The sequence below is a fragment of the Protomyctophum parallelum genome (genome assembly GCF_964188405.1).
Source record: "Protomyctophum parallelum genome assembly, chromosome: 23".
Taxonomy (NCBI): domain Eukaryota; kingdom Metazoa; phylum Chordata; class Actinopteri; order Myctophiformes; family Myctophidae; genus Protomyctophum; species Protomyctophum parallelum.
Window position 1 is genome coordinate 16,082,288 of NC_139715.1, and position 14,947 is coordinate 16,097,234.

Consider the following 14,947-nt stretch of genomic DNA (forward strand, 5'->3'; position numbering starts at 1 on the left):
GGTGTAACGTATCCGGTACTGTATACAAAACCCTGATTGACCTCAAAGGTCGGCCATGATTAGTATGGCAGTTATTCTTTAGGCTCCACCTCTCCGTGGATGTTGTTAAATACGGAGAATAACCCTACATAACTGAGTAATCCTACAATAGAGACACTAGCTGCCCGTGAAGAAAGAACGACAACATGTACTCTACCTGCTACCAAGATGAGAATAGGAAAGTTTGGACATTATCTGACGGCCGGAAAATTCGTCTGTCGTTTTTTCCATTCAAGAATCATCGATTTATTGAACTCTATACATTGGAAACAGGCGACAGTATCTTTGAAGACCGGTTGCCTTACATACGCATCTATGCATCTGAATTTGAGCGATTGGTCCCTCCTATTCTTGAGTTCTGTAAGTACCTGCAATTGGATACAAAGATAAACCCTGGCTATATCAAGCCATCTCGATTTGTACGGGCGAGCTCTGAAATACACTCACGTAGTGACACTGAGGGCTTCATCGTTGACTGTTCTAGGTCAAACTTATGGTTGCTACTAAGATACAAATCTCAATGCGGTACCCCAGTTGAAAGACCTAAGAGTATCATGGAGAAAGAGAAATGCTTTCCAATCCAACTAGCCGTTGGTGTGGATGATTTAGGGATTCTAAAGCATGTGATGTGTGAAGCCTTGGATTTCTTCACAACTATAGAGAATCGATCTCTGGACCTACTGGAAGGCTACCTTAGAGGCGCCAAATGTGTGGATTCACGATCAATGGACTACTTCAATGAAAAGAAACTGAGGCTTGTGGATTACCAGACAAGCCATTCCAGACCTACGGGGTTCTCGTTCGGTAATCCCAGACATAGTAGCTTCTCGCTCGGTGATCCCCCAAAGCCAGCTGGCGCTACATTATTCTCAATGGATAACCGTCCTGTAAATCATGATTCGTACAGCGCCCTAGAAAACGATGCACCCACGCCCCACTCTGATCTAGAAACCGATGGACCAACATTTGCAGCTACCAGCCCACCCCCTCCTACACTATAGGTAAAATGCTAACTCATTATTGCCAGTATATTGCGCCATTCACGGATCATGGAGGATTCTACTTCTTCATTGGGAGAATCAAACTCGAATGAAGGGACTGCTCTTGATGGATGGACCCTCAATGGACCGTGTATACACCCCCCGTGGTGGCATAACATCAGTACTGCAGATACGGACAGCGATGAATATGATGATGCCCGGGCATTTTGCGACTATGATCCGGAGAACGATGAACATTTTGAGAGGGCATTTTGGGGCTATGGTGCGGGGGACACAGAGTATTTTGAGACGGTAGACCTATCAGCCTCAAATTCAACTGCTCCCCATGACCCTCCAGCCTCCGACACACCATTGCTTTCGCCGCCATACCCCCTGAATTGGCCACTGACTTTGGATGAGTTTGGTGGGACAAACCCCACAAATCTTACAGATATTCTGAAAATACATGTTGGTCAACTACTCGCAAACGCTATAACCGAACAGATGAAGGATAATTGCAACGGCTGCCGCATAGACCATTCTAGTCAAACCGAGCACACATGTTTGAATATTACGCCCCGATATTACTTCTACAATCATTTTAAAGATTTAATGAACAAGTTGTGGACTGATGATTTTATACCGGGGGTTATTAAGATATTGAGAACTAGCGGTATTGAGGTAGGACCACTGCCAATGTCAAGAATCCATAGGCTATGTACATCTTATTTGCATTACTGGAAGGATTTACCCTGATATGATCCAAAAAAAAAAATAATCAAGGACATAACTATTGGCCACTATGATTGACCTGATTGCATCGTTGTATATATATCTATATATATATATATATATATATATATATATATATATATATATATACATACATTATAAATAGTTGATGACTGAGTATATTTGATGTCCTGGTGAATTCATTGTCTTGTACATTTTGCTCCATGTTGTGCTACAGTGTATGTTCATCTGCATAATTGTCTATTTTCTGATCAAAATAAAACCTGATAAACATAAGATACAGACTTTTGGTATGATATTTGGTGCTGACCATGATCTAAAGACCTCGTATAGTATAGACTTACACAATTTTCTAAACTATACGTTCTGAATTCTTGGAAAAACATCGGTACATCAGTATTACATGGTTTAGTATACACCATGTAGATAACCTGTTACATTTACACACTGCACCATCAGACATGGTGATGTTAAGGTGTTTGTATTAAAAACATGCATGACCCATTCTAACTATCCACTATTTGAAACATTCAACCATATTTTATTATTATGCATGTAGTTTAGAGTTTTCCTATGTATCGTGAAAAAATGTCTATGTCAGATCACCGAGTTTAGATAATTTAACTAGTATAAATAATATTTACTAGTATGATGGCTGTTATTGCCTCGTAGTTATTGTCAACACAAAACATTGTGTTTTGTGTACAGACCCCGTCTACAGATTCGGGTTGAATTCCCTGGAAATCCATGGATGCCTATACCACCATGTAGTATAGACTATAGTCTATCTAACTTTAAATGTCAATAATACCTAATAGTAGCTATTGTAAAATGCCGTCAATCTACTCTAGTCATCGATCCGTATAATTGTAGGTGAACAACATAGTGTGTTCATCTAAAAATACATAGTCCAATCAACTCATTTCAAATTTAGTTACGCCAATATGATATACATGATTACTTTAAACATGTACCCTACTACCATGAACTAACCGTACATTACTCAGTATTAACCCCAACCTCACATCTCAAACGGCCACAGACATGCCCGGGGGATGCCTGAACCATGCACCATGCAAACGCCATAAAATACACTCCCATGTACCAAAAATAATCCAAGTCATACATTAAAATAAACCATTAAGCCAACCTGAACCATGCAAATGCCGCAAAACATACAATCACTTACCAAAATAATACAACTCATACCTTAAACAAATCATTAAGACATCATGAACCATGTAAAAATTCCCCAACCACATACCCACATACCAAAAATACATCACCACGTACCAAAAATAACCCATGTCACGCATTAAAACAAAACATTAAGACACCGTGACCCATGCAAATGTCACAAAATACACCACCATCTACCAAAAAAAAAATAACCCATGTCATGCAATAAAACAAAACATTAAGACACCATGAACCGTGCAAATGTCACAAAACACCACACCCCATACCAAAAATAACCCATGTCATACATTAAACCAAAACCTTAGCCCAACCTGAACCGTGCAACTGTCACAAAATACACCACCACTTACCAAAATAATACAACTCATGCATTAAACCAAAACCTTAAGACACCATGAACCATGCATAACTCACAAAACACCACATCACGTACCAAAAATAACCCAAGTCATGGAATAAAACAAAACAATAAAACACCCTAAACCATGCAAATGTCACAAAACACCACACCCCATACCAAGAATAACCCATGTCATACATTAAACCAAAACCTTAACCCAACCTGAACCGTGCAAATGTCACAAAACATCACATCACATACCAAAATAATACAACTCATGCATTAAAACAAAACCTTAAGACACCCTGAACCATGCAAATGTCACAAAACACCACATCACGTACCAAAATAACCCAGTCATACATTAAAACAAAACCTTAAGACATCATGAACCATGCAAATGTCACAAAACCCCACATCAGATACCAAAAATAACCCATGTCATACATTAAACCAAAACCTTAGCCCAACCTGAACCGTGCAAATGTCACAAAATACACCACCACATACCAAAAATAACCCATGTCATACATTAAAACAAAACCTTAAGACACCCTGAACCATGCAAATGTCACAAAACACCACATCACGTACCAAAAATAACCCATGTCATGCATTAAAACAAAACAATAAGACATCATGAACCATGCAAATGTGACAAAATACGTCACCACGTACCAAGAATAACCCATGTCATACATTAAACCAAAACCTTAAGACAACCTGAACCGTGCAAAACTTTACCAAACAGTAAAAAACAAACGGTCACAACACCATCAACAACACTTAACACAAATATTTTCACCCCACAGATGCAGTAGATTGAAAAGTTGCTTCCTACCTTTGAGTTAGTGTTGCTGAAAAACACCCAGATCCAAATGTATACTCCATATTTCCATATGTAGTAACTAAGTGTGGACTGTCAACACGGAGGCACACATTGACAGTTGTGATCATGCGCAGATTGCATCACCTCTGCTCCACCATACTGGGGACAAAACGGCCATTAGGGGGAGCCATAGTACAGTGAAATACAATGGGGACTGGGGAATAGCTATTGATTCACTGACTGAATACTTTTATTGGCAGAAGTGTAATCAGTATAGGATACAGTCAACCACATATCCAAAGGGATCACTGATAAAAGTCCTTGCTGTCTTGTTTCCATTCGGTCCAGGGTAATCAATTCATAATCATGGCATATATTATGATATATATATATATATATATATATGTGTAGGCCTGCATGTTGGGGGACAAAGAACGGCTTATAAGGATGTGGAGGTAGTCACTAGACATAGGTCAGGGGGGGCAATCTTTATTTTATTTTTATAAATATAAATACCTTGGAATACCGAGGTATAGATTATCAATATCGGCATCGTACCGTACTGTAAAATCTCATACCATGGCATGCCTAGTTTGTACCGTCTACCAGAGGGAAGTAGCTGGAAGTCGGTGCAGGGTGGATGAGACGGGGTCGTTTGCTATCTTGATAGTTTTTTTTTTTTACGAAGTATCTCATTGTAGATACAGCCTAATTGCTGGTGTCTCTTCCCAATTATTTTTGAGGCTAGATTTACTATTCGCTGCAGCTTGCTTCTTCCTTTGACCTTTAGATTGCCAAACCACATTGCCATGTTAAAACACAAGACTCCCTCTATCATGTTTTTATAGACTGTTTCCACGATATGCTTGCTCACTCTAAAGGAGTTGAGCTTGCGTAGTAGGTGGAGACGTTGGTTACAAGTTTTAAAAATCTGTTCAGTATTTTCACTGAAAATGAGTTTGCTGTCAATATATCTGCCTAAGTATTTAAAACTGTCTACTACCTCCACTATTTGTCCACCAATTGTAATGGCCTGCACAGGTTCCTCTTCATGAATGACAAGCTTCTTTTGTTTTTGTCACATTGATCCCTAACGAGTTTTTTTTTTCTTCCCCGCACCAGTTCTGAAGAGATAATAGATATGCTCTGTATGATTCCTCCCCACTGTCCCCCCTTCCTCAGTAAGACAACTGAGACCACTGCTTGCGATTGAAAGGAAACGTAAAATCAATAAAAAGCTGGCCTAGTAAGATGGGGATAAGCAGGCTGATAGTTGCATAATCAGTTCCTCTCTGACTTTTATAACCAAACTGGAAATAATCTAAGCTGTTAAAAACCATCGCTATAATTTGTCTGCTTATAACTCATTCAATACATTTTCCCAAAAATGGGGGTAAGAGCAATACACACACACACACACACACACACACACACACACACACACACACCCAGCAAAAGCATGTCCCTGTCACGACCCATATACGAACTATTGATCCAAGCATGCAAAATCAATACTCACACACACAGCCACACAGCCTGTACAGAACCTACTGCCCCAGACGAGGCGAGAATTAGTTTCACTGGCATGTACACACTACCACTGGTTAATGAATAAACATATATACTAGATAATCTTGACGGCGAATTAGTTTAAATTAATGATCATTGATTGCCAAACTGGCAAAGTCCACCCAAACAGGATCATTCTGATGAGATCCTCAGATACCGGAAGCTCCAATCAGCACAATCAATATAATGACGTCATCGGAAAATGCTAAAATGCCACGCCCACCCCTCTAGGGACCGCCCTGGGAGGCATTATGGTCCCTGGGGAATAATCATGCCTCTTACTACTACTGACATACTGTAGATAAATGGAGACTAGTGCTTTTTAACCCATTTAGACCTGAGGCCAGTTCTAAATCCTAACAGTTTTCTGAAAAACCTATGTTTCTATGTCAGTGGTGCTCAACCTTTTTCATGTCATGGACCCCCGGAATTATCTGTATTTGGCCGCGGATCTGAAAATATGTTGTTCCAGGGACCTCCCCAGAAGCAAAGATTTGAGTTAAAAACGTTCGCTCTGAAAGAATACATATTCAAAGATTTGTGCCACATTTTCACGGTGTTCATGTATGGCGTGAAATACGTCACCCAGCATCTTGCACATCTGAGCCACCGTCACCATTTTTTAAACAAAGGACGATTGATTTCTTTGCATGAAATTGCCCTTCATTTTCATGCATTGGCATTTCCGTGGAGAATCTGCAAAGAACATCATAATATTCCTTGTTCCCTGTGTGTGTGTGTGTGTGTGTGTGTGTGTGTGTGTGTGTGTGTGTGTGTGTGTGTGTGTGTGTGTGTGTGTGTGTGTGTGTGTGTGTGTGTGTGTGTGTGTGTGTGTTTGCGGGTGTGCTCGCGCGCACAATACGAGAGAGAGAGACCCTACAGTAAATATCTGGACATTAATCAATGTCATGAATCCTTTCAAACTGACGTTACAATAAAGATGATTCTGATTCATCTTCTGGTCCAATAGGCTCGTCGGAGGCAATTGTACCGGCGGCGGCGGTCGAGGACAAAGCGCCCCACGTGGTGCTAGACTGGAGTGTATCCAGCTCCGACAGTGAGTCAGAGCTCGTCGCAGGCCGCCCCGCCCCCGGGGGACGCCACACTCCCACCACATCGGCCAAATGCACTGGTGAAAGTGGTACGTGCACTTTTTTTAAAACGTCATTAAAAGTAAAATCAATACGGCGTGCAATATAGAAATATAGTCCTGAAATTCAAAATGTGCTTGAGTGAAAGTGCCGAAAGTGTTGGCATCGAAATGCACTTGAATGCATCGAAAGTAGAATCTACGCACTATGCAGAATGTCAATTTTCAAATTTGTACAAATCTATTGAAAATAGTCGATCTATTGAGCCATCTATCTATTAGCAAATCTATTGAAAATAGTCGATCTATTGAGCCATCTATCTATTAGCAAATCTATTGAAAATAGTCGATCTATTGAGCCATCTATCTATTAGCAAATCTATTGAAAATAGTCGATCTATTGAGCCATCTATCTATTAGCAAATCTATTGAAAATAACCGATCTACAAGCTCACAATGCGCTGCATCGCGTCGCATTGTGAGCTTGTAGATCGGCCGATGTGGTTTTGTACGTTTAGTAATAATAGTCAAAATGTACAAAGCAACTAAAGTTTTCAAAGAAAACGTACTGGAGTGAAAGCACAGCGTTTGCCTCTGGAGATGTAGCCGAGTAGAAAGTAAAAGTCTTTTGGAAATACTCTCCTAATATGCCACGGATAATTATTGTACTTAACGTAAATTCACTTTGTTTGCCTTCCACCACTGGGGCGAAAGGCGGACGTCGGCAGAGGAGCCGGCGTGACAGTGGCGCTGTGGAGTGGGAAGATGAAGAGGTGGGAGCAGACGAGACGCCGCCGCCCAAAGACAAACACAAAGTCTGCGGCGAAGAGGAGGCGGAGGAGGAGGAAGACGAGGGCCACGAAGGCAAACAAGCTCTAGGTGAGTGAGACGTCTTTCTCTCGCCAATCACACACACGCACACGCACGCACACAGAAGGTAATCCCACCTGTAATCTTCCCCCTCTCCATATGCAGGGAAATTGGCTGGCTGGCTGGCAAGGCAGGCAGGCGAATTGATATCCGCCCCAGTATAATTCTGTTTAATATCATCGCCTCAAACCAATAAGTGAATATAGCTCTTTTCCATCTGGGGCCACGGTGGGCGAAAGAAGTTCTTATAGGTCCATATTATTATTATTGTCTCCACCAGGCCGAAGGTCTAGTTGTCTCCACCAGGCCGAAGGTCTAGGGGGAGAGTATGTTTTGCCGTCCGTCCGTCCTTCCGTCCGTGAGTGTGTCCTTCAGTCTGTCCGTGTGTGTGTCCGTCCGTCCTTCCGTCCGTCCGTTATCAGCTAATCTCCGGCACCGTTGGCCCGATCCATGCCAAACTTTGCACACACACTCCCTGGATGCCAACGACGAACCTCTGCCCCAAATATTCCTCAACGGCCTGTTATAGCGCCACCAGGAGGCCACAACCTGACCTGCCCTGGTGGAGACCTGTGCCGATTGGCACTTTATCTAGTTATTATTATTATTATTAGAATTGCTGTTTTTTACAAGAGATGAGCTATAGTGAGTTCTGAAAGAGAACCCAGGATGGAATGTGCAAGGTATTTGAAATATTGAAAAGCGCACAAAAGACAAGACTATAATATAGTCTTGTCTTTTGTGCGCTTTTCAATATTTCACATATTATGTGACCGTTTCTGACCGAGGCTAAGTTATTTTTCTTTTCATAGTGTGTGATTTATTTATTTTTTGCTACTTTTCCAGTGATCAATGGTTTATGGTTATGGTTCATATTACGGTAAAAAAAGAAATTGTCCGGAACTTGTTGCATTGTCAATGACCGAGGCTTTTAACTTGAAAGCCGTTTTGGTCGGAAACCGCCGAGTCAGGAAGTAAATATCCGCTATGTAACATGTCTCGCGGTTGTGATTTAGTTCACCGAAAACATACTTTTTGTAAGCGTTTAGAATAGATAAATCAGACGCAAGGATTCCGAAATATTTACGTTCTAAGAAGCATAAGCCAGCGGATTTTCCATTTCCGGTTTGAGTCGGGTTTTTTTCCCACCGGATCAAAACAGAAGTGTTATGAGAGGAAACTGGACGCAGCTGATCACCGTAATCAATTGTTATTAAAAAAGGCGTGATAAGGCGCACCTGGCGCTGATTTCCTGTGTCTGCGTTAAGACAACTTAAGACAACTTCCAAGCAAGACGAGAGCAGTTGCACAAGAGCGATCCCATCAGCAGCTCAAAGTGCCATAATGCCCTTTGTAGCCTACTAGGCCAGAATTTAAACAGGCTCAGAAAAACACTTTACACTGTAGGGCCAAGAGTGACGTTCATCTGGAACCAAGCGGGGAACTGCATTGGCATAATGTTGCTGTGGTAGCCAAACGTCAATTTAACCTGCTATGGCTGGAGAATGAGTTGATGGCCACAGTATAGAAAGCAGGCAGGCAGCACACTGCAGAATATGCAGACGTGTCTAGAAAGCAGCAGTCTGTCGAGGTGCATTTGCCCCTCCTATGCACAGCTTTGTGTGTCTGTCCGTATCAGCACGGAATGTGATGTATGATGACAAGAGCGCCCCTCACTTCACACGAGTGGGATTTTTAGTATACAGTATTATAAGAGAGAGTATATAATAAAAAAAGGGTAGGCACTAATTTAACTCTTCTAGTCACCAAGCTATTGCTGTGTTGACTAGGGCTGGTTGGTTGGTAGGGAATGTCTGCTCCCCATCATGTTTTTCTGCTGTGTTTATCCTCTTAAAATAGCGCCGCCTGTTTGCAAATTCTACCTGACTGAGAGGATCAGTACCGACTTCATGCGGCTCTCATGCCATGAGTTTGCGCTTTGCCTACCGGCACCATCTGCAATGCAGAGCACCTGCGCCTCGTAATGAATTAGCAATAACTATGACGACTATGTTGTCCCACCCCTGCGTTTGCAACAAGGATTCTGATTTGAAGGCTTTGTAACAATGATTGTTCTGATTGGATGGCTTTGAAATGATGATTCCAACCGGATGCCTTTGAAACAATGATTATGAATTCACGGCTTTGTAACCAATTCTGATTGGAAAGCAATGTGTGAGAGAGAGAGAGAGAGAGAATGAGCAAAAGTGCAAGCTGGAGAGAGAACGAGGGGAGGTACAGAAAGAGCGAGTGCGCGATAGAGAGAGAGAGGGGAAAAGGCAGACAGGGCAGGTCATTATTGTCAGCAGTGTATCGCCCTAATCCTCCCACCGGCAGCTCTCTGGGAAAAGGTCAGGTGGTGGAAATGAGCCCTGCACCGCTCCACCGCGCTTCATTTAGACAATGACCTATAACACGACTGATAATACCTGCCCTAAATCACAACTATGACCCCCTCCCTCCCTTTCGGCTCCCCCTGCACCATTACAGGTGCACTGGAGCATCTTCCAAAAAGGGTAGAGCTCTCGACCGATGCCAGATTTCTGGGTCCGATGTCGATCCCAGCTCCCGACATCCGGGGGGTTGTAGCGGCACGCAGTAGGGTGGAGAAAGCACGCCTCAACTTTGACCATGAGCCAACCGCTCGTAGACACGGGGGCACTGAAGGAAGCCAAGCTGTCTCTCTTCAGTACATCAAAGGGAAGGAACTGATGGAGAGTGTACGAAGAGTGAAGCTAGTGCATGGTGAACGGCAATACGGGGAGGCCTGCAGGGTTATCAATGAGATGACGGGGCGGAAGAGGACTAAGGAGGGACAGGTGGAGGGACACAGCCCCGATGAGAGGGTGACTCGGTCCCCACCCTTACTCATCTGCGAAGAAAAAAGCCTGGTCACAATATAAAGCAGAGATTGCATAGCCGGAGGTGTCGGTCCGGAACAACAGTCAGATGTATTTCCCCCGGATACGATATGTTTTCGATTTCTAAAGCCAATGTCATTTCCTTCAGCGGTAATTCAGCCAAAATCCCGCTACTTCCGCCAAAATTCCAACAATGCACTAGACTCTACAGCATAGGCCTTGCCCAGCGTGGTGACTGACTATCTGGTTCAACCACTTCCAAAGGCTCCTGGGCACAACGGACGGAGCAGAGGAAGATATACCAGCAATCCTCCAGAATCTGCACATTGAGGACCAACCATCAGCCATGCTTGGAGCCCTGCAAATAGCTGAGCTTAAAACACTGCGGCATTGTCAGCATTGTCTTACCCCAACTCTTTTGTCCCTGATGGGGAGATCCTGAACTTGAGTGTTCTATAAATGCTCCGACGAGTTGGTGGGTGAAAAAACGAACCAAAAAAAACAAGCAACATCCACACCTAGATTTCAACACTTTTTCTTTTCAGGACACCGGAGTTCCACAAGCTCCCATTTAACCGTCTCTCTGCATCGGTAATGAAACCTGTAGCGGCCCAGCAGAGTGCGGCCTATATTGGTTTTATAAACCTGGGTTGTGTTTTTTTTTTTTTTCCTCAATGCTACTTGTTTTGCAGCGATAGAATGCACCAGCTGCATTAAGTGGGCCATTTGTGAGATGGGGGCCAATTCATCTTACAAGGCTGTCTTATTAGACTGTCTCTTACACAGTATGAACAGCGTCTTCAAAAGACCTCCAGGGAATTTTACTCGCTATTCCACCATGAAAAGAAGAGAAGGGAGAGAGAAAGAAAAGAAAACTGTCTCTAATTGGACCGAGCCGGACATCTTATCTTCTGTAGGATTGAAAATAATGGTGGGGGGGGGGGGGGGGGAGAAGAAAAACGTACTATAAATAAAATAAATAAATAACGTCGGCATCATTTAGAGTAGACTGACGTCGTTAGGATAACGGTGTAGGAATGCTTAAATGAGAGAGAGATAGCAGATGGACCGAGAAGAGGCTATTGGACAGCGGAGAAAAAAGAAGAGAGGCAAAGAAAGCGAGAGAGAGAGAGAGAGGGAGAGAGGGAGGGGTGTTGGTGTATGCAGGAGAAGTGATTGCCTGTCCGGGTAAGTTTTGAGGAAACTAATCTCAGTGCAATCAGGAGGTGAGTACCGGGGCTGGCGGGGGGGTTCGGCCTCCAAAAAGACCCAGAGACAGAGAGAGAGAGAGAGAAAGACAGAGACACAGAGAGAGACAGAGAGAGAGAGACAGAGATGTGTGGAGGAGAAAAATCATTAGGCACACAGACTCCCAACCTGCCATGGGTCAGCCTTATTGGCCGACCGCTGTGTTACGCATTAACCCCCAGCCCCGACGCTGAACAGGAGACTTCAGAGAGAATGGCTCCTTATGTAGTCGTATAAATGGCCCCTGCCCGGTCGGCCGTGTCGCGGCCATGTAAGGCCGGGGAACAAAAAGAAGGAGATAAAAAGAAACAAGAAAACACACATGGGGCCATTATTAGTGGTTGTTACTTCTGCCTGCGAGGGGAAAGGTACACGAAAGAATAGAGGGAGGTAGGAGGGGGGGACGGGGCAAGTGGGCAACGAGTCAGTGATTGACATCACCTCCCTCTAGCACTGGCCCTTCTGTTCTGTTTAGCACTGTTATACTGTGCTAAAAATAAAATATACTCAAAAGTGTAAGTTGTGCAGTGGTGTACATTTACTTAACCATGATCAGAGTTGTTCAGTGCTGTGTGTGTGTGTGTGTGTGTGTGTGTGTGTGTGTGTGTGTGTGTGTGTGTGTGTGTGTGTGTGCGTGTGCGTGCGTGCGTGTGTGATCACATCACAGCGAATTGTTGCGCAATAATAGTCTGACAAAAGTAATATTTGTACAGTAAATATGGCAGTTGTGGGGAAGCCCCGGAAGCGATGTAGTGCATATGGATTCTGGGGGGTGTGCAGGATGTTTTGTGCATGGAGAGATGTGTGCTAACGGAGTGGTTTGGTAGGGGAGAAGGCGAACGGATAAACGGCCATGTGCTTGTGTACCCAATTTCCATTAGGGTAGAAGGATTAGCGCCCCTCACTTCACACGGGTGGGATTTTTATTTCTTATCATACCACCACCCCACCCCTGCAGGCCAGACTGTTGCTGCTGCTGATGAAGATGATGATGATGATGATGACAGCTCGCCCCTCCCTCTCTACCCTGGCCTGCAGTTCTGTGCCAGTCGGCACACGGACCGAATCTTCCTCTACTCCAAGGTAGGTTTGGTGTTTGCAAACTTGTGCATGTGGATTGGTTGGGTGACGGTATTGTTTACGTTCTGCGTGCGTGCGTGCACTATGAATACAAATACAAATTTACCATGTTTGCCACTGTACTGTAAGTAATATAATTACCCGATATCTAGCCTCACTGTACCCAAACTTTTCATGGACTAGAGGGGAGGATTCAAACTGGCACCCGGAAACCGACGCCGCAAAAGATAATTGAAAATGAGGCAGAATATCACAGTCTCTTGTTCAAGTAGGAGATATCACTTAGAATATATCAAACGTGTGTACAAAGCCATACGGTGTAAAGCACTGTAAAAGGTTATTGTACTTTTGAGAACTCCACATGTCCTAGCTGCCATGTGCATTGTCAGAAACAGAACATTGTCAGTGAGAAAGGGGGCATGCTAATTCCCTGAATAGATAGCGTTCCTCTGCTGGACACTTCTTTTCAGTAGCAAAGCACTGAAAGCAGTAGAATTAGCAAGGCTGTAACTTTCAGGACAGGAAAGCGTGAAGAGTTGGAATGGCACATCTCTATGCTCCCCTGCGTCCTTTGATCCCCTTCGTCTCGGACATCAGATACCCAATCCTTTTCTCCGGTGGTTCACAGCCTAACAATCAGCCCCAGCTATTGTTAGGCTGTGGAATTGGTGCAGTACCTTGACCCGTTTTAACGCCGAGGGTCAAAAACGACCAGCCCGGTTGAAATCATTACCCCGTGTTTGTCTCTGGGATTGATTGAAGCCCGCTTTGCTATAATGGAACCGATACACTCATACCCCTGACTCTCCAAACTCTCCGCTGTCTATTTGGCCCTGTCGGCTCGATGCCGAGCAAAAGGTTAGGATTAGCGGAGGGATTATGGCTCCGCTCTTCCCACCTGCAAGCACCTCACCCCTTCTTCTGTCTCATCAACATGTGATATTATCACTGCTTGAGAAGTTCGATTAGTAAAGGTTACCTTTTTTGTCTGGATTTCTTTTTGCCAGCTGCTTGAAAAGCGGCTGGACAACATTTTCTACCTACCTCTACTAGCGACCGTATCAGCGACCTAGTGGAAAGGTTTTCATCATTGGCTCCCTCCAAGCCAATGGGAGACTTTCACATAAAACCCATAGTCTGAACGGCATTAAAACCCATACTGAAGCCATATTGGCTGCATGTACTCTGAACGCTGCAACGTGAAGCCGTGAGCTGAGGCAGATGCTGTGGCACACACTCTTCACATACTATAGTATGTCTAAAATAAATGTCAGAGCTGAAATTGACATGCAAATGTGAAATATACACTTAAACATGTAGCTAGACATTACTCTATAAGCCATATCTCCAAAACTGGTGGGTCAAATTGAGAAACCAATGTCAATTTGAAGCTATGAAACCAGGCTATAAAAAAAACTATTTCTGAATATTTGTTTTCGACTCCTTCCGTTTCTGTTAGGTCTAAGAGAGAGAAGACTCTCACACACATAACATATTTCAAGTCATATCTGTCTCCCTCTCTTTCTCTCTCTCTCTTTCTCCCTCTGTGCCAGTCACTAAGGCACATCCGTATTGATTGTCTTGTAATACTTACCCCCCACCCCCTTTTGTCTAATTTCTAGGGGATCAGAATCCCTCCACTAGTCTGTCGTAGATAAGGAACGAGAGAGGGGCTTTCATGTGGAGAAGCCCCCCCCCCCCCCCCCCCCCCCCCCCACAACGGTGAATAGAATCACTGGTGGTGGACTGTTTTCCCGCCCCGGGTGGCCGTTAAGAAAAAAGTGCCGCGCGCAACGCGTGTCAGAGGTGATAAGCTGCGGAAGAAAAATGCCCGCCCTGCCCTGCTGTCGTTCAAATGATAAACTGGATGAGTTCTGCCCTGAGTTCTGTCGGATCGGGCTAATCCCAGGCCACTGGCAAACTCCACCCCGGGGAAACCGCTCAATACGCAATCAAACTGGGATTTGTCTCCGTGTTTGAACGACACGAAATATTGCGGTGCATCAGGATTTTATGACCAATCCCTTCCTATCGAAGGTAGTTGTTTTATTCATGAACCCTCTGGTCCTTCCGTCAACCAGGATGAGT

The 14,947-nt window shown here is 43.9% G+C and overlaps 1 protein-coding gene across 1 annotated transcript in view; it reads left to right on the forward strand.

Annotated features, from left to right (window-relative positions):
• The window catches only part of zranb3 (zinc finger, RAN-binding domain containing 3), a 117,647-nt gene that overhangs the window by 58,250 nt on the left and 44,450 nt on the right, over nucleotides 1–14,947 (forward strand). The window contains exons 15-17 of the mRNA XM_083758396.1: nucleotides 6,681–6,851; nucleotides 7,515–7,679; nucleotides 12,738–12,862. Coding sequence (XP_083614522.1) covers nucleotides 6,681–6,851; nucleotides 7,515–7,679; nucleotides 12,738–12,862 — 461 coding nt within the window. The remainder of the gene's footprint in view (nucleotides 1–6,680; nucleotides 6,852–7,514; nucleotides 7,680–12,737; nucleotides 12,863–14,947) is intronic.